This window comes from Sordaria macrospora, chromosome 7, assembly GCF_033870435.1.
Source record: "Sordaria macrospora chromosome 7, complete sequence".
NCBI lineage: Eukaryota > Fungi > Ascomycota > Sordariomycetes > Sordariales > Sordariaceae > Sordaria > Sordaria macrospora.
Window position 1 is genome coordinate 1752483 of NC_089377.1, and position 24788 is coordinate 1777270.

The 24788-nt window shown below is 52.3% G+C and overlaps 7 protein-coding genes across 7 annotated transcripts; 2 read left to right on the forward strand and 5 right to left on the reverse strand.

Annotated features, from left to right (window-relative positions):
• Positions 1–198: 198 nt before the first annotated feature.
• On the reverse strand, positions 199–1867 carry SMAC4_00712 (uncharacterized protein; the record flags this gene model as incomplete). Its single annotated transcript, XM_003349776.2, has 2 exons — positions 199–1740; positions 1800–1867. 2 exons carry the CDS (start codon positions 1865–1867, stop codon positions 396–398), a joined length of 1413 nt encoding a protein of 470 aa, XP_003349824.1. The 3' UTR covers positions 199–395.
• A 1519-nt stretch (positions 1868–3386) lies between these two features.
• SMAC4_00711 (uncharacterized protein) lies at positions 3387–4653 on the reverse strand (the record flags this gene model as incomplete). Its single annotated transcript, XM_003349775.2, has 3 exons — positions 3923–4653; positions 3644–3827; positions 3387–3557 (listed from the first exon to the last, which is right to left on the reverse strand). Exons 1-3 carry the CDS (start codon positions 4111–4113, stop codon positions 3387–3389), a joined length of 546 nt encoding a protein of 181 aa, XP_003349823.1. The 5' UTR covers positions 4114–4653.
• Positions 4654–6528: 1875 nt separating this feature from the next.
• On the forward strand, positions 6529–8853 carry SMAC4_00710 (uncharacterized protein; the record flags this gene model as incomplete). Its single annotated transcript, XM_003349774.2, has 3 exons — positions 6529–8284; positions 8339–8511; positions 8583–8853. The coding sequence occupies exons 1-3, from the start codon at positions 7706–7708 to the stop codon at positions 8851–8853; spliced, it is 1023 nt and encodes a 340-aa protein (XP_003349822.2). The 5' UTR covers positions 6529–7705.
• A 3301-nt stretch (positions 8854–12154) lies between these two features.
• Positions 12155–12406, reverse strand: SMAC4_00709 (uncharacterized protein; the record flags this gene model as incomplete). The annotated part of the gene is made up of 1 exon (XM_003349773.1): positions 12155–12406. The coding sequence occupies one exon, from the start codon at positions 12404–12406 to the stop codon at positions 12155–12157; it is 252 nt and encodes an 83-aa protein (XP_003349821.1).
• Positions 12407–14754: 2348 nt separating this feature from the next.
• On the forward strand, positions 14755–15516 carry SMAC4_00708 (uncharacterized protein). The gene is made up of 3 exons (XM_003349772.2): positions 14755–14983; positions 15062–15247; positions 15324–15516. The coding sequence occupies exons 1-3, from the start codon at positions 14842–14844 to the stop codon at positions 15329–15331; spliced, it is 336 nt and encodes a 111-aa protein (XP_003349820.1). The 5' UTR covers positions 14755–14841; the 3' UTR covers positions 15332–15516.
• Positions 15517–17674: 2158 nt separating this feature from the next.
• On the reverse strand, positions 17675–18543 carry SMAC4_00707 (uncharacterized protein; the record flags this gene model as incomplete). The annotated part of the gene is made up of 3 exons (XM_003349771.1): positions 17675–17795; positions 17903–18105; positions 18163–18543. The coding sequence occupies 3 exons, from the start codon at positions 18541–18543 to the stop codon at positions 17675–17677; spliced, it is 705 nt and encodes a 234-aa protein (XP_003349819.1).
• A 673-nt stretch (positions 18544–19216) lies between these two features.
• On the reverse strand, positions 19217–22332 carry SMAC4_00706 (uncharacterized protein). The gene is made up of 2 exons (XM_066089478.1): positions 21637–22332; positions 19217–21464 (listed from the first exon to the last, which is right to left on the reverse strand). The coding sequence occupies exons 1-2, from the start codon at positions 21681–21683 to the stop codon at positions 19553–19555; spliced, it is 1959 nt and encodes a 652-aa protein (XP_065947736.1). The 5' UTR covers positions 21684–22332; the 3' UTR covers positions 19217–19552.
• Between the last annotated feature and the right edge of the window lie 2456 nt (positions 22333–24788).

Consider the following 24788-nt stretch of genomic DNA (forward strand, 5'->3'; position numbering starts at 1 on the left):
TGCCCTTTCTTTCTGGTCTTCATTTACCTGCAGCAGCGACTCAAGATTCACCTGGCGCCTTGTCAGAAATCGGTTGTGGCTGGCTTCTTGATCGAGTCTGCCACAAATTGTCACTTACCCTGCACTTCTTTGTTGCCAACTGCCAACCACACCATTGAGGGAATCCAACCGTTCGATCACTTCTCAATGGCGCTCAAGGTAAAACAGAATCCGAGGACGCTGGCCAAATCGGTATTTAGAACGCAATTGCATGATGATCAATTGTTCAAGTAACGACTACGTCTGGTCTGGTAGTGTTCCTATCTCGCTTTAAGCGGTACCTCGTTCCTCTCATCGGAATGCTTCTGCCCTCTTTTCCCGACCATACCAAGGCAACCGTCGAATATCCCTCTCCCTCACAGCAAATGCGAGGTACCCTTCTCCCCCTCCAGCGCCGCCAACCCCTTCCAATGCACCTTCACGCCTCCCCAGCTATGCTCATTATAATCCTCCTGGACCTTCTGGCAAGTCTTGAGGCCCCAATCCGTCACGCCCACCATCAAGCAGCTCTCAAACATGAACGCACAGCTTCCCTCCCCGACCTTCATCGGTTTTAGATCAGCGTTCCTCGCCCCCTCATAACTCGCCGCGTCAGGTCCATGACCGCTCATAACATTATGCAAACTGGCTCCTCCCGGAACAAACCCGCCCTTGCCGCCCTTCTTCGCATCATACGCCCCCGTGATCAAGCCCATGAACTCGCTCATCGTGTTCCTATGGTACCACGGCGGACGGAAGGTATCCTCGCCCACCAGCCAGCGCGGCGGGAAAATAACAAAGTCAGCGATAGCTGTGCCCACATGGTCCGAGGGCCCTGTGAGGACCGTGAAGATGGACGGGTCCGGGTGGTCAAAGCTGATGGAGCCAATGGTGTTGAACCGTCCCAGGTCGTATTTGTAAGGGTAATAATTCCCGTGCCAAGCGACCACGTTGAAGGGGGTATGCGGCTGTTTGGTTTCGAAAAGCGTGTTATTGAACTTGGCGGTGATGGTGTAACTGTTAGGTCCATCAAGCGCGATGGAGCCGTGGTCTTCGCTGAAGCAGGCCAGGGGCGCTTGGAAGTCGCGCGCGTTGGCCAGCCCGTTGGATCCGATGGGACCCAGCTCGGGAAGCTGGAAGTGGCCCTGGTAGAGCTCCAGGGCGTAGCCGCGCACGGGACCCGAGGGGAGAAGGACTTGGTAGCGCACGCCGCGCGGGATGACGGCGATTTCCATGGGCCGGACTAGCAGCCAGCCGAACTCGGTGCGGATGTCGAGCACGCCGTCTTGCGCGACGATGAGCAAGTCACCGTCGGCGGAGTAGAAGGCTGAGTGGGCGTCCATGGATTTTCCAGCCGCGTAGACGTACATGCCCAGCCCTTGCTTGAGCGTGGGGTCGCCGGCGCCGGCGACGAGACGTAGGCCGGAGACAAAATCGGTGTCGGACTCGTGGTCGAAGGGGTCCCACCGGAGTTGGTTGGGGATGTAGTGAAGCTTGGAGGGGGATTGCTCGAGGACAGGCTCCTGGACGTTCTTAGCCGGCGTGGCATCGACGAAGGGCGGGTGTGAGCACGAGGGGAGGATGCGGTAGAGCCATGATTGCTTGTTCTCGTGGCGAGGAGCTGTAAAGGCGGTTCCGGAGAGCTTTTCGGCGTAGAGGCCGAGGGGAGGCTTCTGAGGAGAGTTGTGGCCAATGGGGAGAGCGCCAGAGACGGCTTCGGATCTGGGACGCCGAGTTAGTAGAGTGTAAGAGCTGGACAGTGGAGAGGGGATGGTGCTTACTCTAGGTAGGAATCAAAGCCATTCTGGTACCGGTACTTTTCCTTGAACTCAAAGTTGGTGACTGGCATCGTCACGGTCCGCTATGCTCCAGAGTATATATCGGTGTCTTGGGGTATCAATTGGCTCGAGAAGTATGAATGTTGTTGTAACTTGATGCTGTATACTTCCAAAGGAGAGTCAAGGACAGAGCAGAAGAAGAAGAAGAAGGAGGAGGAGGACTTGGAAGAAAGTAATATCTCTGATAGACAAACAAAGTCCAGCAAACCCATCCATCTTTTCTATTGCCGTTCCCCGAGGTAGCACTGCTACTTCTAGTCTTCGTCATTGTCCCGCCGCGCGGTCCTCCTTGTGCCTCGATGCATGGTTCATGTTCTCGAAGTTCCCAAATTCCGCCCGTCCAAGACCGCAATGCAGGACCGCCAGTAGCCGAAGGTATGCGTCTCCAAATCGCGGCCCGTGGGCAGGGTCTCTCTAAACCCGGGGAAGACCTTCTCCACGTGATCCTCGTCCCCACTGGTTTCCCGAGCTCCACAAGAGCAAGGGCAGCTCCTCCATTGGCCCCGCTTCCCCAGAAGCACTGAGCAAGGCCCGAGGTTTGTGTTTGTCGGCTTCGGTTCCATTTCTTGCAATTTCATCCGTCTCGATTCTTCTTTCTATCCTCCTTTTGCTTCCACCGAACAGGGTGGATAACTTTCCGGCGACACCGACAACACATCAACCTAAACAGCTGCGACAACGAGCATCTGGAAACTTGACCAACATCAGAACTTCGGATAGGGAGAGATGGAGAGGTCTTCGGACTCACCAATGGAAGGAACATGAGGCTTTTGTGAAGGGGAACAGCAGGCTCATAGGTACCGGACAGACTCGCGAATATCAGAATCGGCTTATGCAGGAAACGTAGTCTTGGAGATCTGTTCTTGGTGGTTTTGGCGGCATGACAGATCATGTACCTACGTGGTCAGGCGCTCCAACCCTGCATCCCGAATCTCGGTCTCGCGAGTCTTTACGGTCCGCTCTTTGCCGGTTTCCTCTTCTCTGATTTTCTGAGCCTCCAGCCATTGCTCCGTATTTCCTTCAAGGGTCGAGGATGTTCATCCGCCGTCTAGAAGGGGCACGGTTTAGACCCGACATCTGATGTTGATCAGTGGGCACATCAAGGCATAAGATCAGGTATTGTTGGCATAAAGACTTGGGAATTGTGTATCTCAGCCTCACAGCTGGAAGACCTCAAAGCACCTCAGTGGGCAGAAATGCAAAACACAATGGCATGGAAGCTGCTCATCATGATGACACATAAGAAGCCGTTTTACCAAGGCTGAAAGTGATGTTCATTATCAATAGCATGTCAGACACTGTGTCCGCTGCTCTTGTGTGCGTTAAACCCAGCCAGCTGTTGCCTCAAACCAAAACGACACCGAAAGAAAAAAAAAGACGCTGGCGACATGGGGCACCAACCCCAGCCAGCCATCAGGGAATCATTAGTGATACACATTATAGGTCCTGTCATTATCACCATCACCGATGAACCAAAGACCAGGACAGCAGGTGCAGACCAAGTTGAGTCTGGACGAGACTGGGAATGGCTTAAGCGGCCTCTTCCTCGGCGGCGGCAGCCTTCTTCTTCTTCTTGGAGGAGCCGCCGGCGGGCTTCATGGTGCCGGGGTTGGTTGCCAAGTGCACAATGAGTGATGTCCACGACTCCTCCTTGTCCCACTCGAAGCCCCTAAGGTATGGTTCGGGTAGCTCGTCATCCGGCTATGCAACACATCAAAGAGTCAGTCAAAGAAAATTATCTTGCTAACGAACCCGTCAACAGGGGGTGGTCGTCAGAAAAGTCTTACCTTCTTCTTGAACGACTTGTGGATGGCATCCATGGCGTCCCTGATGGTTACGCCCTTGAGGTTCCGTGCTGTTACGTGCAGCCCTGTCTTGAAGTAGAGGTCAATCTTCTTGACTGGCGGTGTTGTGAGCATGACCTTGAGGTACTCCTTGTCGTCTATCGACGTAGGTGAGGTGTTGACCTTCCTGTCATTGGGCAAGAGTGTGAGCCAATGTGTCAAGTCTCGACAATGTCAAGTCAAGACATAGCCTGTGGACTGGATGTGCATGGCAGGACTTACCACCCCAACATCTGCGTCTCCTTGGCAATTTGGAGGTCAATTCCTTGGGTCTCCAGGTCATTGATGTTCATGACGCCATTGGCACTCGAGCTGGCTCGTCGGTGCTTGTGGATGTGGCCCTCCTTTGGAGGTGATGTGGCTTCGAGGCCTTGGACGGCGGAGTCGACCTTGGTGAGTGGTTCGCCCGACATGGTGGTGATGGGTTGGTTGAATCTGGCTACAGATGACTACTGGTGTTCAAGTCGTTTCACAGCTGTATCAAGATATAACAGCTGAAGGGTGATGATGATGATCGATGATGAATAGGATTGGATCTCACGAAGATGGATGCAAATTGGAGAAGTGTCTGTGTGGACAAGGAGAAGAGAAGAGGAGAAGAAGAGGTGTTTGAATCGAGACGGGAACTATGAGGTAGATAAAGGGGGCCGGGACACGAGACGGCAACGGGAGGGGGAAGTTCCAATAATGCGGGAGATGATCCAAGGACTGCCCATTCTCAAGGCAGTTGCGGATGGCGAGCTGGTTTGGTTACAAGAGGGGTCAGAGAGCAGGCAGGCAGGCAAGCAAGCTGCGGGTACATTTCAGAGTAGTCATCACGCGAAGAGAATGAGTGGTGGTTACACTTGTTGGAGGCCGTATAAGTGGTAGGACTGGACGTACCGATCGGTCCGTCGGTCTTCGTCATGAGGGGGTTTGCACGATCAAGCAGGAGGAGCTGGGAGAGTCGAGATTGGAGGGCTCGAGATTGGCTGTTTCCGCTGCATTCGTTCCTGCCTCGCCGGGCGGGGTAGAAGATCACCTGGTTGTGGTGGTGCAGGTGGGTGGTGCAAAGCAGTGCGGTACGGATTCTGAAGGTGGCCGTTTTTGGACGATCGTGTGATGAATACATTATCATGACATGATGGCATAGGGTGATCTGCTAGGACCCGGAGGTACCGGGTCCTTCCCTACCACTTATAACCTCCAAGAGCGCTCTCCAAAGCCTCCAACGGACCTCCAATCAGGGGCATGTTGGGGTGTCGCCAAGCAATCCGGGGAAGTCCCTTGGCGGCTCGACACTTGGACGAAAGCGAACAAGGTCGGCCCACCTCGCTGCGATGGTGCCACTACCCAAAACCACCACGGTGCTATTCCGGGCGGATTAGCGTCATCCTTACGATCTCGAGTGCCGGTGCCGATGAGAGGTCAATGAGATGACAGACGACCTGACCTCGAGCACATAAAGGATGGTCGACACCCGGTGATAATGGATGGATGCTTCGGAGACGAAACTGAATGCCTTACCTTGGTTGAAAATATCCACCGTCATCCAAACTCGAGACAAAGCAGACTGAGCGTACGACCTCAATGCTCAGTCACCCCATCCGATCCGTAACAGCCGTGTCTATCGTCGTCTACCGTCCCGAGCGGGGCTCGTTCCAGCGAGCGGGGGCTGTGGTCTCTCCACCTGACAGGCGGGCCAGGGGCGTCATGGCCCCATCTCCTCATGGCACCCCGGGCCACTATCCGCTTCGATTGAAACCGTTCGTTCGATATCGATGACTGCGACTTCTACGTCTTGAGTCCAGAGCAGCACACAGCAGCCGTCAAGGTCCTCTTCAATCTTGTTCGAAACACTTGCGTGATTTGGACGTTGTGTGAGGGATGAACAGTTGGAGAAGAGGTACACTCACCCAGTAAGTGGTCAACGCTCATTGTTTACCAAGCAGTCATACAGGACTGGAACTGATCGTTTGGATTTACAATGCAGTCCATCCAACAATCCAACTTGCTCACCCATCCTTATTTCATCCAAACGAATCCTCGATGAAGAAGAGGCCGGATAAAAGCTCCAGTCCAGTGACAATGCGGTAGGTTTGGGTTTAGGTTTGTTCCACTGAAGTACCTACAGTTCTCATTGGGCGTCCCGGTGACAATTCAATGCAGTTGCGGCCGCGGCAAAGTGTCTATGCTGCCGCTGATGTTAGTGCATCACTCCCCAGCCTTCATGGCTACCTGACTTTCGCTAGGTAGATTGGACTTGTCGTCCTTTGAGCTTCCATGCGGGCATAAAGTGAGGTGAAAGGTGCCTGCCGTCCGGTTCCGTGCATGACACTGTTACAGCTTCCCCACTTTCGTCCTCACCACATCGACATTCCCAGCAACCGAGCGACTCTTTCCGGATGCCCTGCCCGAATGTTAGAGCTGGGAAATTACTCGGGAATTACATTTTGGTAGGTACTGGCCCGTCTTTCAAGCTTAACCACTACCTAGACAGTTGTCACCGGTCTTCGAGATCCACTCAACCACCACGAGAACGGCAATGGCAACGACGACAAAGATGACAACGGCAACGACAACGGTGTATAGTGCTATTCATTCAGAAAGCCTCATCAACAAACGATACACCAAGAACTCCAAGGGAGCACAGCCCCTTAATATCGACCGCACAACATAGCCAGAACCTTCCAATGAGACCGGCGGTCACACCAAAGGCACGCAACTTGACGCAATGAGGTACGCAGCAGGACTCGGCGAACACTCCAGTCGGAGGCTTCAAGAGGTACATCTCCTAATCACCCCTCTCTCTGTGAACAGAGGAGCCTGACAATAAAGTATCACAGTTTCTTCTCGGCGCATTCCCCGGATGCCCTGTACCCGAACCCAGCGATTATAACAACAACAGACCCCTGGTCGGATCGGGGATCTACGACACTCCCATGACGGGAACGCGGTTTCTGTTCTCGAATTTCTCCTACATTCCCACGGCTTGTCCCAACACGAAATGAGCGCGAATACCCTCCCGAGTGAACCGACTCTGGTGTCAAGGGACATTACACTACCCAGGAACACGGAGGCCCCCACGCAACTACGACTCGCGTTCTTGGTGGTCTGTCATAGCGTAGGATCCTTAGGATATTCCTTCACAGCATTTCCAATCGCTTGTATATGCTGTCTGAGACAATTACGTGGAGGACAGGGCCTCTCCCTTCGTCTCAGAAAAAAAAGAAAATCGACACTCCAACCACGACCCCTGGTGAACCAAGTTCGATAACCTGTCTGTCATCAAGGAAAAGTCACAGGGCCATGATAATTCTTTCATTGCTACAGTGCGCCAATGCCGGGTTTTACCGACCACCAGTAAAGCAATCAGTTATTGCGGTTTCACGCCCACACCACAACCCAACCTCATCAAAGTACTACTCTACGCCAGTTGCAAAATTTGAGTAATGTAGAGGGATAATCCGAATTCCTGTTCATGGACGAGTGATGACTCTTTCAGCACTCGGGATTTTCTGGATCGGCAGCGTCTCGGGACGTCCCATCGTCACATTCCGATTGTTGACGAACCCTGGGAGTGCTATTCAAGCCTACCGAGTACTCAGCTATAGAGCTACACGGCACTGGCGCATGATCAACGTAACATCTGGAGGGCAGCCCTTTTGAAGAGTAGAGGTCGTGGGACTATACGTCAAGGGCTCGCTAACATATTCCCGAATCAACAAAACCCAGAGACGACATTGTGGCCTGTGTGGGTCAGTTCCGAGAGTCGAGTCTCGACACATTCCTTATACAGCCCACAGTAGGGATGTTCTTTCAGCAACTCGGCGTCAAATTCAAGATGAAAAGCCTATGGCCGGTAGGATGGTTCATTGTGGAAGACGATTATAAGCGCGATAGATCCGGACAGCCGGGATAAAAGACGCCAGCAGGTCACCGCCATCCAGGATATCGGTCCATGATCCACCGTTCGGCACCTCGTCTTCCATTATCTACCTCACTTTGGGCTGAATTCTGCCAGCCATGCGTTCGTTCGCTCTCGCCTTAGTAGCATCCGCTGCTGGCGCCCTCGCCGCCACCATGCAGATCGACGATGCCGGATTCCAGAACCACATGGCCCTAACTTTGTTAGAGGGTCTGTTTGGGATGGAGGGTCAGCAGATGCCGAAGGTTAACGAGCAACAGAACATCGTCGACATGGGCATGTCAAAGTTAGCCAACGTTAAAATGGACACTGCCTCCGCCGATGTTGTATCCAGCACCGGCACATCCGTCCTAGGGTGGCCAACCTGCAAGGACACTCTGGCTTGCAACTTCAACATTCTGCAGAGTGTCTCCCTGTCTGACAGGCTCATCTATCTCGTCACTATCCAGGTCAAGCTTCTCAGCGGACCAAACAAGAGCCAGACGCAGTTCAAGGCCATCGAAGGACTGATGCAATACTTCATCGACAAGAACCTTCCCAATCCCAATATCGCTCCTTCATACGGCTTGGCTGGTGTGCTTGAGGGAATCCAGCGTGGTACGGCCATTGCACTGGGAAAGTCAAATGACACCTTCGGTAATCCTAGCTCGATCCTGTGGGCCAACTTTCTCAGGAAAGTGAGGACTGGCGACTTTAGGGATAGGGCTGCTCACGACGCTACCTAGTCTCAGGCCTTCCAAGTGGGCCTCAACTATGGTATTCAGACTGGTGACCGGCTCACTGGTACAACAGTTGGCGTCAATGATTACGTCGAAATATCTGAGCGCGCCGCTGTCTTCACCATTCTCACTGCTTGGACCATTCTCGCTCAGAACGAAGGCGTCATTGGCCGTGTCTTCAGCCTGTAGGTCCTCCCTTTCCTCTTAACTCTTCCTATCCGGATTACATCCTCTTGTACATCATTTCTTCCCTTAGCGTGTTTGAAACTGACCAGGCCAATACCTCCAAAAGCGCTCCCGGCGTCTTCCTGCCCTTATATCCCTACGGCTTCACAGCCAAAAAGTTCCACTGTATCTTCAACGTTTCTGATCCCAAGCCCCTCTACTGTCTGGTGGATGTCGCCTTCCACGACCGTGCCATTGCAGCCCTCAGAATTGAGACGACCACGTTCCTCAACGACATCAACAACTTGGTCACCATCATACCAGCTTTCATGAGGTGCTATGCGGTTGGGGCGAATATCTAATATTCGGACACGGGGCCTTGTGTCCAACTAGGTCGGTCATGATACTGGGTGATGAGAAGCAGTGGGCGATACTCTGGGCTTGAAACCATTTGGGATGTACCGAACAAAAAAGAGGACAGGGTAGCGGAGGAAGAAGAGGGTTCAAACCCATTGCGAATTATACCATTATCTGGTGGTGTGCTTGTCCCGGCGCCTGTGTCCAAGTTCAATTAGTCCCTTCCCCTCCCCATCACTTCCACCACAGTTTCCGCCATTCCTGTGCATTTTAAATTTTACCCGTCCTTCCATACATTCAATCCATCATAAGTCATCAGTCATGGAAGATCTCCACCAAGCCAACATCCATAGTCGTCGATGGCGATCAAGATTCCCTCCTCGGCCCCAGGGTTGGTATCGTCAACTCAGACGTAACCTGTTGGTTCTGGCCCTATCTCCACTTTCCAATCCAGCTCTTCTACCAAGAATCCAACCTTTGCATCTTCTTCTTGGGATATATCGCTCTCACAACAGCGTGTAGCACAACGCTAACCACCATCAGAATCTCCACCGCTACTAGTCCGATCCATATGAGATTTAGCCGCTGGTTCTCGTCCCCGGCTAGGGCGGCTTGGATGTTGGCTGGGACGGCCGGCATTTTCATGTAGGCGGTCGGGATTTGGACCTTCATTGCGTGGGTGGATGCGAGGTTCGGGCGTGGATGAATGGGATCGGGGGTTCGATGGTTCGGTGGGTGGGAGGTTCTGTTAGGTGGGTGACGCGGGTATGGAAGAGGATGATTGATGGTGGCTGGGTCGCTGTTGAAGGACGCTTGATGGCTTCTGATCTTCGGATGGCCAATCGTCTCAGGATGCCTTTGTTGGTAGTCGTAGGTATAATGAGTGGGTTGAGGAGATCGTGGTAAGTGTGGGTGGCTGGGATCAAGCGGCCAGTGATTAATTGGTGTTCGAGTGTCTCGCCGACGAAGGACTTGCTGGTGAATGGTGGAAGGTTCACTGGTTGACACCAGATGTATTTTCGGTTATAGCGAGCAGTTTGAAGAAGCCCGTGATATGTGTGTGGAGGCTGGAGTCTAGCGGCGATGGCTCAGTGGACTTGGAGGTTGAAGTGCCGTCTTTGAAGTTTTGTTGATATCTGAATCATCGGTCAGCTTCATGTTTCTTCGGCCCATCACCAAAAGCGACGTCATCACAGGGACCACTGCAAGATATGTTGATGTCGAAGCACTTACAGGCAAGAGATTCCTTTAGACCTGATCCATTCAGTGCCCTATAAACTGAGGGTGTATCAACACTCAGTGCCTTGAACAGAACTAACGATATGAAAGTTGCAAGGGAAACCGAGGAAAATCAAGACACTGACAGAACAAAAAGACGAAAGACTCTTTCACCACCCTCCCGGGTCTCCAGTCCAAGCTTTTCACCCTTTTTCAGGTTCTTTTAGCTGACCACGGCACACACACCGACATACACCACGGTGCCCCGACAATGGACGCTAGCACACGTTCCTTTCTTCGTTTCGTTCGCTAGGTCAGTTCGTCAGATGGCGTAGCGTGGCCGTATATGCAAACCACATGGCATGACACCACCCAGCGCTCTGGTTGTTGCCAGTGCAAAACCAGTGCAACTGCAGCAACGCTAGTACGCTACCACGCTAGTGCCAAAAAAAAAAAAAAGGGTTGCTATTGGGCAGCAAGACTTCCAGTGAGGTTCAAAGGAGTTTTGGTTGGCGGCTTGGAGGATTGGAGGATTGAAGGATTGGACTGAAGGAGGGAAACTGCAAAGAAATGGGGCAGGCCTGGCACGAGACCGAACGTTGGCTGCTTTGATAGCTTTGATAAGGTGTGGTGAGGTGAGGTGCAATGATAGGTGATGAAAGAGGAGAAACGTCTCGAGAACAAGGCCTCTTTGTGCAAAGAGAAGGATGGGATATTTTGGGTGTTTTATCCTTTGCGGACTCGGACGGCAACATGCTATGGTTATGGATATGGCGTTGAATCGGGAACAGGCGAAATTGACACGTTGGCCAAAAAGAAAAGGTCCGATTATATGTACATATCCTGGCCCTGGGTTGTAAGAATGACCCTCCCAGTCCTTACCCGGCCACGGCTATTCGGTGGCGTCTTCTTATTTAATTTGGGAAAAACGTGGGCAGATTTGGCAGATTTGGTAAGATAACCCGGTAACGATTGAACGCCAAGGTTGGTGCTACAAAAGCTGACGGGAGATTGACATATGGATTGTGGAAATAGCCTCAAACGTTCTTTTTCTTCAAGGTCTCCTTCTCCACGGGAAATTAAGGTACCTTAGTATGGAACTCGGCATGAAACAAGTTTCCTACCTTAGAAATGATCAATTTCGATATCCGATCCAGTTCACTCCCAGAGCCCAGTCTCGAGTCCAGTCTTGAGTCCAACCCCCAGTCCAGTCACGAGTCCAACCATGACGCCGATTCCGCAACACCGATAAACCCCATGTCCCCAACAAAGGACTGCTAAAGCATGATAGTAACTAGTTCACCCTTTCCAGTTCTGTCATCGCCGTTGTGTGCATGTATACCGCAAGTCCCGTCTTGGCGTGGCGCCTTTTGACCTTTGCCACGTGCATTGATGGAGTCTTTCGAGGCTCGGTCTTTGTTCCGAACCCCTGGTCTTTGATGCCCGAGTCAAGGCAAGGAGAGATAAATTAAAGAGACCAAGGCGCCTTGATTTTTGTGAATAAACTCTGGTAGAGAAAGGGATGAGCTGCTTCGGTGTAAGGTAAAATATGTGTAAATTGTGAGTCGTGAAACCTTACCTTCTATTAACGCGGACACTGGTCTAAACCTCCGACCACAGCGTAGGAGTCTCCCTCTTTTCGCAGTATTCTCCGCAAAGCTGGTCAGTCGAGAGGACTGGTCAAGCTGCAAGATCTCGAAATCTGCCAGATAGGACATGGAGAAGAAGGCAGAAGTGTTTGGCACAAAAGGACCCACGGAACGGGCAGGGCAGGCAGTCAGCAATAGAGGTATGTCATCGGTTGATGTTATCCGTTTTGGAGGAAGGAACTCAAAGTCCCTCTTCCTCCCACAATAGATAAGGTAGCTGAGGAGAATATGATCATCAAGTCGTGTTACCTATTCACAGGGAATGGAAGTAAAGTAAGCAAACTTGAAGCAAATGAAAGGGAAGGATGACTCTCCAGGGGCAGGTATCAAAAAGACAAACTCACCTTGAACTCACTTCATTGATCGAGTGTGAGAGAACCCAGCACTCATACCAGTAGTATACCGCAATTTTCTTCTTGTCCCGTCTTCCAGTCTGCCTTCAACCCCTCCACGCGTCTCGTTCTGCCTGGAGTCGTTGTACGAGCTGGTGTACGCCGTCCTCTTCATCGGCATCATCATCTTCGACGCGCTGGGCAAACCCGAGAGATTGCCGGGTGAGAGCGAGGTGAGCGCTGTTGAGCGGGGTAGGGGCCGTGCCTATCGTGGTGGGCGTGGAGGTGATCAAGATGGTGAGGGTGATACGGAGGTGAGGAAGAGGGGAGGAGGACATGGAGGAGCTGGAGCTGGACATCGTTGAGGATGGGAATCAAGATCTCGCCTAGGAAAATGGAATTGCGAAATCTGGGAGGGAAGGAAAGTTGGCACTCCTTGGGGTTAAAATCGGTAAGTGAAATCTCTCTTTCAAAGGTCAGCGTAAGCGTTGATTTTCAATGACAGGCTGGAACTAACTACCTTACCTCGTAGCACTATAGGAACTTCTCTCAGACGACATAAATTCGAAACTGGCGTGCGCTTCCTCTCGTCTGGATGTTCTCGTCGGTGCAAAACTCGTTGAGGTGAAGCTCTGATGCGTGTGATTCTAGGTAGGTTACGTGATGGATAGGTATCGTCGGTATGATAAAGGTAGGTATCCGCCATGCCTTCGAAGGTCTTCCAAGTCGTTCACAACACCTGAGGTCGAGTCCGATATTTGCGAATGATTGAAGTAAGGGAGTCCATCGTTGAGTGAGAGTCGGTGACGTCCAAGAGTAGAGGTGTGATTGTGATTGTTTCCTTCCAATCGTCTCGAAATTGTCTTCGTAGCCGGTCATGAAGCGACTCCCCTCCGTGAAACTCTCATGGGTCCGGCTCGCTCCTTGGGTTTACTCCCATTTGAGGTTCCATGTCGTCCAAATCCGGCCTGTCAACCTCATAACATTCGTCCATTACTGCGCCTGAGATCATATCCATCAAAATCAGTGAAAACCTTGACAACCGATGTCTCTGGCTGGTGATGATAAATCCGCTCGGCAACTTCATCCAACGTTTGGGTACGAGTAGCGATCTCGCAGTGACCACTTCCGACATGAAATGTTCGGTGGGATAGCCAGTGTCGAATCATAAACTCGCCGAAGGTAAGGTCGTCTTCCTCCAGAGTGTCAAGCCATTCGGCTATGGACGTGATGAGGCCCATTCGATATACCTATCTGCTAGGGACGCGAACTTCGAGCACTGTCATAAACCCTCGCTCGCAGACCTACGTACAGTATCGCCTTGCCGTGCTGCGAGTTCGACGGTCTGATACAGCTCCACGTGTTCGCATCGCATCTGTCGTTGAAATCAACACTTGCCTACCTTCTACTTCTTTCAAGGCAAGATGCCTCACTTGAGGATCCGATATGTTTCGTGCTTTAACTCTATCGTATCATCGCTCGTATTTCACTGGTCCTGGAGTGACCTTCTGCGAGTGACAAACACCGTCTGAGCCCGATCTGTGAGTGGAACAATGTGAGCGGTTGATAGAGCAGGCGAAAAGTGAGGATGTGTGAAGGGCAGGCTGTGGGGTAATGTAATAGAAGAGGGACCTGAGGACGGGAGGGATCTGGAAGGGAATCTGGAGAGCAGGGTGCTCAAAGACAGCCGTCAATGGGGCTTCTCATTGTCAAGGTCCAGGCCGGTTGGTTTTCTCATATTCGATACAAGACAAGCATGGGGCTGAGACGTGAAGTCACGCCCAAGTGGGGTTGAGTTTGGGTCCATATCCTCGATTGGGCATGTGCGGGGTTATTCATCTATCCCCTAGATAAGGGAGTCGCCAAGCGGATGCCAAGCAGCGGTAGATGTCGGAAATAATGCCAAGTATTCCAAAAGCGAGGGTTTGGCGGGTATCGATGCAACCAACGAGACAACAAACTCCACGGGAGACCCCAGCTGACGATGGTTCGTCAGATCGCGCGGATATGCGGACGACTCGTAATGCCTTCCTTGTGCGGGCGGACCGGCTCCTTCCATGCCGTACCTTCTGTTGTGGTCCCTTAATTCTTGGCGACGAGTGGTCAACAACTGAAGTCGATAGGAGGCGGTGCCACGAAGATGGAAACAGCAACTTGAGCAAAGCCACGCAGCTTCCTCCGCCTTTCCATGATTCCATTTCAAGAGTCCGGTGGACACTGGCAGCTGAAGCTGGGCAAGCTGGGCAAGCTGGGCAAGTTGGACCCCGCGGCGGCCTCCCAACCCCACTTTCATCCTCAACCTCATCACTCATGGCCTCATTAGCGCTTCCCCTGGCGGCTGTTTGTAGGAGGGGATCTGGAACCAAGAGGATGAGACAGGAGGCCAAGCATGACGCCAAGTGTCCCCTCGATGCCAACACAGACAATCCAGAGAACGGAACCCAGAGAGAGTCGAGTGTGGGGCACTGGGGACAGGTCGTGGACCGCATCATGGCGTGCGGCGGTGGGTTTCATCGCGGGACCTCTTCTGTCATACCCCACGAGGATGAGAAGGCGGGAGAACCCTGATGGGTGATGGCTTGCTGTCACGGTGTGTACATACAAACGGCTGAGGCGGTCAATTGGCCGACCCACGCGGACAAGGAGATCATTCCATCCCCGTCCTCCGTCGTGTATAAGAAGGCGGTTTCCCCTTCTCCCAACTTGCACTTGCTTGTCCGTCTTTCTAAACTTCATCCACAAACTTATACCACCACCACATACCTATTACCACCACCAAACAACCACCATCAACATGTCTTTCCACCTTTCTGCTGAGGATGCTCGCATCGAGTCCCGCGATGGACACACCTACCTCTATGCCCGTCTCCGCCGCGAGGATGGCGAGTGGAACGATGCCCAGTTCAACCTTGACTCCGTCCTCGGAAACAACGATGGTGAGTAGTTCAAGCTATCTTCATTCTTATCAAGCTTCAAGAGCCGGACAGGATGCTAACATGGTTCCTCTTCTCTAGGTCACTTCCAGTGGGGTGGTCAGGACTTCACCGGCTCCGCCCGCAACATCTCTTTCGACCCCAAGGAGGGTGCCGACGACCAGCCCATTCTTCGCGCCGAGCTCGAGGATTGCAACGGCGATTGGCACTCCCGCGACGTCAACCTGACCGAGATCGTTGAGAACATCAACGGCGAGTTCCGGCCCAGTAAGTCTACTTGCCGTCCAGCCAGCACTGAACTTTGAGACATGTAAAGTATTAACAACTTGCTTCCCCCCTACAGGAATCTAAGTGTCTAGGACACACACGCGAAGAGATTCGCGACGGGCGGCGCAAAGGGACTGTCCGGATGACATAGGGATAAATACTTGTAACCATAATCTTTAATGGTACTTTGGGGGACAGGACAGACATTGGACATGATAGCAATGAAAGCCTTGTTCAAACAAAAACACCGACCAACTCGCACAAGCATCGATAGACGTGTCTCTTGTACTGGCTCGACTTGTGGTAACCAGCGGGTAACTAACGCAAGCTGTAGCTTCCACTTGAGCAGCTCATTCAGCTCGTCAGGGTGCTCGACGAGGGGCTCGACCGCAATTTCCCCGTCCCAGTGCAAGTGGATCGTGAATGGAGCCCGACATCGTAAGGGGTGGGGATCTGGAAGGGGCTGTGGTGGAGAGATCTCGAGCTTCCCCTGCCAGCTTCGTCAGATGTCAAGAGAGAGAGTCGAGACGACGTTCATCCCATGGCGAGTCAATGGCGATCTCTGATCCCCCTTTTCCGAAGTAGTGAGGTCATGCATAACGAGCTCTTCCGAGCTCTCCTACTATGTACTGATAGTTTCTTGAAGTTGAGAAGCTCCAGCCTGGTTGTCCTTTGACAGGAGCTGTTCATCCCGAGTGGCATATTATGGATCCCTAGACTTGGAAATGAGCTTCGCCCGTGACGTAATCCTGGCAGTTTCGATCATTGGAGCTGTCGAGATCGAAACAAGATACCGTTATAACGATGTAAACACGAGAAAAGACAAACCGGCAACGTCTTTGCTCATCACACGATGGCAACCGAGAGATCCGCTCGAGCTCCTGCAGAGCTTCTTGCTTGCTCTGTCACCTTTCGTCGGATGTCGTTGGTAGCTCATGGAAGCTCAACTGCTCAAGACAGCTTGTCGGCCAGTCACAAGACGCCAATGGAAAAGGGGGTGAAGACTGACGAGGGGCTTAAAGGAGGGGCTGAAGAGGGGTGATGGACAGGAGGGGTTGCTGTTCGAGGGGGTTGATCTTGGCTCACCAGCTAGGGGCTTGTTAGGATGGGCGGGGATAAGTCGCTGGTTCTCCTGGTTCGTTGGACCCTGGGATTTCACGGTGACGGTGAGGTTGGGCCTTGGCTGCTGTGAGGTTGGCGGCAGGCGAAACATGGTGCTTGCCCACCGCGCTAGCATTGCCGCTGCCGACCATCTGAGTGACATGGGGGTTGTCACGTGACAGCGTTAGCAATCTATCAGAGATGAGATAATTGATAAGATAAGGCATCGCAGGGATTGTAGGGCGATATACACAAGAGATTGATTTAAACATGTGTTGGAGTGCTTGTTCGTGTGGGCAGAAAACTGTTGCAGAGGCCTAAGGAGGCCTGGGTATCGTCCCCAACCGCGCTCTCAAGCAGCTATCCGCTTATCCTTTCCATGGAAATGCCCTCCTTCCTCGACAGTGTTCTGCTCCCTCTGTTACGTGCATCGTCGTGATGGCTTCCTTCCATACCGTAATCAGGGTGTGCCTTCTTCCTTTCGTGTGCAGCGGGGCGGAAATAGATGTCACGTACAGGCCTGGCTGGGAAAAGCCCGTGCAGAATCGCACACCATTCTAGTTCCATCATCGAGTCTTCAACTAGGACATCATATATTGGATGCCCTTGGCAATCTGTTAAAGTCAATCTCAACTCTCCAAGACGTACTTATAAAGAAAGGTTGTTCAGTGACCGTTCCTGGTTCGGCCATCATTTCACTATTTTGTAGCGAGCCTGCATTCATGCTCCTCCGTCCAACATCGAGTCACGACCGTATTGCTTCGTATTCTCACCAATTTACATCACAGGATAAAAACAACTCCAAAGTGTAATCCAATCAAACACATTACTTGAGAGGTAGTAAGAAAGTTCCTGAAAACACGCTGTTGTAACTTGCCTGGCGTTCCAAGCGATGGAATCCTTCTTTGCGAATCTCCAATTTTCACATTCGCATCATTTTTCATGAGACGGAAGATGATCAACCCATCGAAGGGAAGAAAAAGACATGTGAGGCTAGGTAACAGAACTAAATAATAACACAGAATTTTCAGAAAAAAAACCGAAAGAAAAAAAGGAAAAATAGGACAGAAAAAGCCGGGAATGAAGGAAAAAGCACAATCCAACCTCCTTCCTCGGGGGATATATCCAACCTTGGCTCCCAAATCACTCGTTTCCCCTCCTCATTACAGTAAACAATACCATCTTCCCTGCGCACCTCAAGCAGCGCTCTTACTCTCTCTCTCTGCTCACCACCATCTGCCAGCCACTCTGGCTCTCCCGCCATATCGTCTTCGTATCCCCCACTCTCGTAGGCCCAATCAATCAACTCCCTCCTCTTTTACCTACTTATGGGATCATCAAATTCTCCTGCATCGTCTTCTCCCCCTTACCCGTATGCTCAAGAGTGACATAAAGGTACCCATTGCCCCAGGCGTACTCTCCTCCACCACTTCTTCCCTTCCACGTACTATAATTCATGATTCACCACCCGTTAGCCCACTATACTTCACGCCTTACCTCGGCATAAGGGAAGGGAAAGAAGGGACGGAATAAAGAAGGCAAAGAAAAACCAACCAATAATCCATAATCAACCCGCCCGCCCTCGCAATATCCGTCCCCTTAACTCCATACTTCTGCCCCGTCACGCTCCTAACATTCAATCTGGCCGTGTTGGACTGGTGTATGATATCCTTCCCTTCGTCCTTGCCAATGTAATACATTTCCGGGTGGTACGCGATCCCGGACACGAGCGTGAAGGTGTCCTCGACCAGGGGCCGCTTGTTTTTGTGGTAGTAGCAGGTTGGTCCGGCTGGTCCGGACTCTCTTTTACCTACAGTGGTATTTCTGGCAGCACCGGGACCGTAGGTGTAATACCAGGGCGGTAATTCATCACCGTCGTCGTCGTCGTCGTACAAGGGGTTGTCATTGTTGTTGTCATCCCGTTTAGTATGTTGACCAGCCTTGTAAGCGGCGATGGCATCTTTGGGGCTCATGGCTTTGCCGTTTCGGGCGTCTTCGACCCATTTCGCAAAGGAGAAGCTTTGCGCTTGGGCTCCGCTGTTGGTTCCCCCCGTGGCGACGCTGGCGGGAGGGTAGTGTTCCCAGGTCCATTCCTCAGCGCCGTTGGGTCCGCTGCCCCTAGGCTCGAGCGTAAGTGCGGCGGCGGTTTTCGATGAGAGGAAGGAGAGGAGGAGAAGAATTGGAGTGATTGACATCGTTGCTTGCTTGGTGTTCGTGTGGGAAGAAGTCTTGATCTTGGTATTGATGAGTGATGATGAGTGTAATCGCAGAGTGTGTCCCAGGCCGCGATTTGTTGTTCAGGCTGGAAACGGGTTGAAAATGTTCACCAAGAAAACGGGTGAAAAGAGAGGAGAGATTCTCAGAGTCAAATCTAGCGATAAATGAAGAATACATGGAGAACATCTCAAATTCCATCGTTACCATTAATAGAGTGTATGTCCATGCCAATGAGCCCCTATTCAGAGTCTATTCAGGCTTTGTCGAACAAAGGGTTTGTTTAAGGACCGGAGTTTGTTTGGTGTCACAACACTGCAACCACGTTGTAAGCTTCAAAGAATCAGTTTAGATACATTCTTGAGACAATAATCGTCACCAGAACCTCAGCGGCAGCGTTCATCCCTCGTGGTCCTTCGCGTCACAAGCACACCAAGTCCTCAGCGGGAAGTCATCTTTCAAGCAGGTTGAGATGTTTGAAGGGGTGCGGTGAAGAATGCTGGGAAGGGTCTGTGGACACGGATGAAGAACGGGAGTTCTGTGCGTGACAGATGGGTAGAATAGTCAAGTCGGGTCATTCAGCGGACAAGTCACAGAGCGGTATGGTTCTGTCCGCGGAAAAGGTATATTCTCCAATATCAGCCGTGAGGAACCATAGAACAACTTGGGTGATGTTGAATGCATAGTATATTTAGCAAGAAGGGAATAATAAACGAGTCTTTCGCTGCCATCTTATATCTGAACTATCTCCAAACCGTCAGTACTTACCAGGGTATCCACATATATCATGCCATTATATATCCAAAAGACCGTATACCGTCGGCCGATGTTCCGCGGTTGTCCAGCTATTACAGTTCTTTCCGGTCATCCACATCGTAGCAACTCCGTATCTCGTAGCATCATCCAACGTTCCAATCGCATACCTCCAACCATGGTCATTTCCCCAGGGGTTGATCACAGCAGATTAAGCCATTGACTTCCCAAGTCCGTTCACCTTATGGGCCTGACATTTAGCTTCTGCCCATTTGCTCCTGCTGTCGCTTCTCTGACTTCGTAAACACCACAGCCGCCGTCTGAATCTCCCAAAAACAGGAATCCACCGTCTGTCGAGAATGACAACTCGGTAACCTTGCTCAATGCCTCCAATTGTTCGTACCCCTGCCTTGGCCCGCTTTCCACGACTCCAGCATCCGGGTCCGGCCAGCGCCACAACTCCGCCCCGGTCATGGCATCTAGGATCACCAGACACCCACGGCCACCCAAATCAATGCCCGTGGCATCGCAATATGCCACGTATCGACAGTCGGGACTAACACATGATATCGCGTTAGGGATACGGAAGGTCTTTGTCGAGGACGCTGAAAAGTCCCATACTAGAACGTGGCGATAGGGAACAGGGACTGGAGCCAGATTGTACCCATTCCCACCACGTGCAGCGGGGACGGGCATGGCGCGGTATGATGCTGGAATCCAGATGGAGACGGCGACGGAGCCGTAAGTTGCTAGACCTGACGGCAAGGCGGTGTCAAGTTCAGTATGCGCCCAGGGTGTCACACACTTGTATGGGGTATGGGAATCATCCGCAGGGTCCCCGACGTCCCAGGCCACGAGAAGCGTTTCCCGCTCGGGAGGAGGATGACCAAGACGAGGCGGTCGTGGTCCAGAAGCGGCGACAAGCAGGGGGCCGGTTGCAGAGAATGCAAGCTCGGGGTACTTGGGAATGACCGGGAGGTTGGCTTTGCGAAGTTCAATGGTACGGCTCTTTGCGAAAGGTTTCTTGCTTTGGGTGACGGAATAAAGATCGATTGTATCGGCGTCGCCTGCGTAGGTAACTAAGGGGCTGAAGCCGGCTTCGTAAACACTGGTCCTGACGGCCGCCCATCGATCTGCTTTATCGATAGCTTGGAGCTTCTTCTTCTTGGCCCAGTCCCATACTTCAAGCGTGTCGCCAAAACCTGTGGCAATGGCAATCATGGTTGCTGGCTCGGAAAGAATGGCGTGACTGCGGACAAAGTATTCGCGCGAACGGGCTTGTGCGGCTGTATAGCACGAGAATTTGATCGTGCTCTGCAAAACCCCACTGCCCACAGACCACACCTTGATGATGTTGTTTCCATGTTTGCTGGCGAGAGTGGCTGAGGTAGTCGAAACGTCGAAGTAGAAAACAGTGGGGTCTTTGGTAGACCTGTCGTTCGAGATCATGTGTTTCCAGGGCACCAGATCGATGGCTGCGGAGCCCGCTCGTGGCCTCGTCTTGGGCTTTGGTCGTTCTTCACTCGGCATGGGGAATTGATGTAGAGGGGGCGAAGGGAAGAGAGGGCTTGGCAACGGTGGTAAGGCATCGTTCGACATGCGGTCCGGACCTGATGACGTAGCCTTTGATGATCTGGAAGCCTGGGAGAGGCGGGAGGCCGAGAAGGAGGAAGCAGCGTCGGAGCCATCGAATGAACCATGAGAAGAGACACGGCGTGAGTTCTTGTTAAGGGGAAGTGGTGGAAGAGGTTTTGTTATCGGAGGAGAGGAGGGAGGATACAGGCTGTAGCTGGCAGCTGACTGCGATGGTCGCCTTGTGTCCGAAGCCCTCGAGTCTTTCCGGAGCGACGAGGATACGCTGTTGGAAGGCGTTCGCACCGAGTGAGCGGACCTTGGGACGTAGACGGGATCATTGTAGTTGGACAGCGGAGTCCAATGTTGACCGAATTCCATCTCCTTGGAGTCGGCAAGGTAGGATGACTGCGACGGGGACGGAGAGAAGCCACCACTGGATGCGACCTTGCGTCGCTGTTCCTGCGGCTCGGTCCAGAATTCATGCCGTTCATGCCGTTCATGTAGTGGGGGCGAGTCATGATATCGAGCTGGGGATTTCAGAGAGCCTCCTGTTCCTATGCGATGCAAATGTTCCCTGCACGAAACAACGTGTGTTAGCCCATGTGCAGTCCATGTCGTTTGTGACAAACATCCCCAATGCCCTGTCCGAGACAGTCGACAGGGCCCACCGCTCCGGTTCCCGCACACGTGTCGATCCATATCAAACTCAAATGGATCAGTGATGTATAAAAAAATGCTTGACTTACGCCATCTCCTCGATATCTGCAGCGGTGGTGCGCGTAAGGGAATCCATCGCGCGTACGCACGTTGTCCTTCTTTTGAAGGGCGATGTGGGGGAAGCTATTCAAATTCAATGCGTCGTGGGCTTGAAGGGCCCCAGTCTTAAAAGGTGATCAGCGACGACGACGATCCACTGCCGTTAAAGTCGCTTGGTATGTTGTTCCAATGGGTATAAGAAGACGGTTATCTTGGACCCGGATCGGTCGCGTGAACGGGTAAGACAAAGCAGTTATGGAAGCTGAGAGTCGTGTGCCTAGTGCGACCGCGATGTCCTGGACAAGGAACAACGGCTGACAAGTCGATTAGACCATGGAGGTGGGAGGGGGGTGGGTAAGAGAGAAAACCACTGGAGGCGGCAAGGAAGCAAAAAAGGACTGGTGGACCTGAGTAAGACGGACCGGGCAAGCTGAGGAGGGGAGCGTAAAGACAAAGGGCTAGGGTACGGGCAAGGTATGGGGTGGGCGTGTGTGTGGTCGGCGTGGTAGGGTGGTATTTGGTAGAGCCTGGAGACAAGTGATGTGCAGGGTTCGAGTTTCCCTTACTGCATTGCCTTTGCATATGATCAGAGGGATGTTAGAGGTACAGCAAGTAGAGGTACGGTGGAGGGGTGGCCACTGCGCCCTGCGTTTCCTCTCTTGCTGCGCTTTCATTCCACTTGCCTTTTGCTGCACTCTGCAGTGTACGAGGAGTGCCAGGTATCTTGGGTATTCGGTCCAAATCGGTTCAGGTCATTTGCTCGTTAAGATGAAGGCTAGAAAATTGAAAAGTGCAAATGGGGGGGGCCATCCAAGGTGGAAGTCAGGAAGTCCGGAAGGCGCTATAACAGCGTCGCATGGCATTCCGGGGGATCCATCTCCAACCCAACGCTGAATCCACCCAAATGCTGGGGGATTTATGGGGCCCCGGGGGGGAGGCGGGACGAGGTCGAAGCGGAGTGGACACCCACTCACTGCTGGTGCCACCTCGGTGCTACAGGTACATCCGCAGTGTAAGAGAGTTCTTTTCTGCAGACGATCCAAGTCTCAAATTGCCTGGGCTCTATCTGCCTTCATTGACACCGAGTACCACCTTGACCGAATGATTTTCAACAACAGAGAAGGCTCGTTGGTCCCTCATTTGGCAGGTAAGGGAACCTCGCTTTCCTTAGACGAGCTCAACAATGCCCAGGGTTGGCGGCTGAGAAGCACGGATAAGCCAATGATGTCCTGTTTTTGGTGTCTGGTCAAGAGACCGCGCCATGGAGCCCCAATGGAGTTTTGCTCATGTTATTAGGTATTTCCCCAGTGCAGTTGCAGGAGCGTTGCAGTGTGCCATCTTATCCCTGTCCTGTTTATTCCCTTTAATTCCCTTGACAACCGAAAACCTGAACAACCCCTCCACCGCAACCCATATCCCATTCATTCATCTCAGCACCGGGTCACGCCCCGTCTCCCGTCTGATGTTTCGCTCTCCGCACGTTTTTCATCGGCTTCAATTCCGCATTCTACCACCTGCCAGTGGGGACCACAACTCGGTTCGTCCTAGACACTCGGCGCAACCTGCGCATGCCTGCGTTAGCGGACGCAAGCACGGGCATCAATGCCCTTTACGAAATGCCCCATCCATTCTCCATGATCCCCAGTCCCGGCGCTGTGGTTGATATTAACCGCTAGACTACATAGTACCTCTTAAGTGTCATTGCCAACCTCTTCTCTTCTTTCTTTCCCCACCCGTCGGGTGTTACCGTTTCTGTTTCTTTGGCCTTTTGTTCCATTTCACACAGAGCTCCCACGGGTTGCTTCACCTCGTTTATCACTTGTTCCTTCAACTCGAGGCCACGTCCCCATGGTTTGTTTTTAACTTGCCAAGTTCCAACGGGAGAGCCAAGAGAGCTAAGATCACGGGTAGTTATCACGCAGTTCCAACAGTACGGATGCAACTCACTATGGTAGTGCGGTTAATACTGGAACAACGACGGCAAACGCACCGGATTCTGTGCAGCCATCGCAAGCCATGGCTGACGCCTCACTGGAAACAAATGCCTAGGGCTGAGCTAGGATAGGATATCTTCCCTCATTCACATCATTTCTGACCGATCATGTCTTTTCACGTCATGTCTCTTGTCGGCACAGCACGCCTCCATCACAGACAGACAGACATGCAGCAACATGGCAGCTTCCGTCAGTCGCTGCCATGAGATATCACTGCCCGCCGTTATTCCCTCCCGCTGTCGCCCGTCTGAATCCCATCTCGGCACCTGTGGCCGCGGCCGCAACCTAGCCTACAGTACCCAGCCAGGAGATCGACAGGCGAACAACCAAGCCTGTACCATAATGCACCCATTGCTTATCAAGGTTCCATTTCGAATCCGTCCCTCTGGTTTCACTGCAGTGCAGTCTGCCAGGCATGCCAGTCACCACAGAAGGAGACGCTCGGGCCCTCGCCCTAGGCCTTACTGCGATTAAACTCCATCGCATTCGCTTCCCTTAACCTTTTGGGACATTTTTGTTTTTTTTACCCCTTGCTCTTGTTTTTCTCAGCGACCCTCCTGAAAAAAGCTTGCTTGACATATGCACCTCCACTTGCACTGAGGGACGGACACTAGCGTCTGCATGTCTTGATGTCGAGTCCCTGGTCCAGTGCCAGCCCTCCATGTGATGCCAGCCAACGTGCGTAATAACGGCCCTCCCCCTGCTGCTGCTCGCCATCGATTGGCCCAATATTTCTTGAGTTCAAGGGGGTTGCTATCAAGAGGACACACAGCTATATACTATTTTTCAGTTTGCTCCTCGTGTTGCCTGAGTTCATATTTCTTTGCGTTATACTGCAGGACAGTAGCACATCAACATTCCCTCCTTTTTCCTCCTATTCTCCTTTTTTCCTGTTCTGTCATTCGTCTTCGATTTGGATTTGATCACGCATCCAAATACGGACATGCCTACATTTGTACTGCCCATTCAGCGCAGAACACAGCATAGAGACAGACATAATCCATCAACCTCGTCTTTGTGTTATCGTAAGCAGGGGATCTGGCTAGGGACATGCATCAAAAACAAAAAGGAAAATATTCCCTTGCCCGGCTGGGGCGATACCAAGAGATGACGAATGCCTCGCTCGCTTGCTACTAACTGCCAAGATG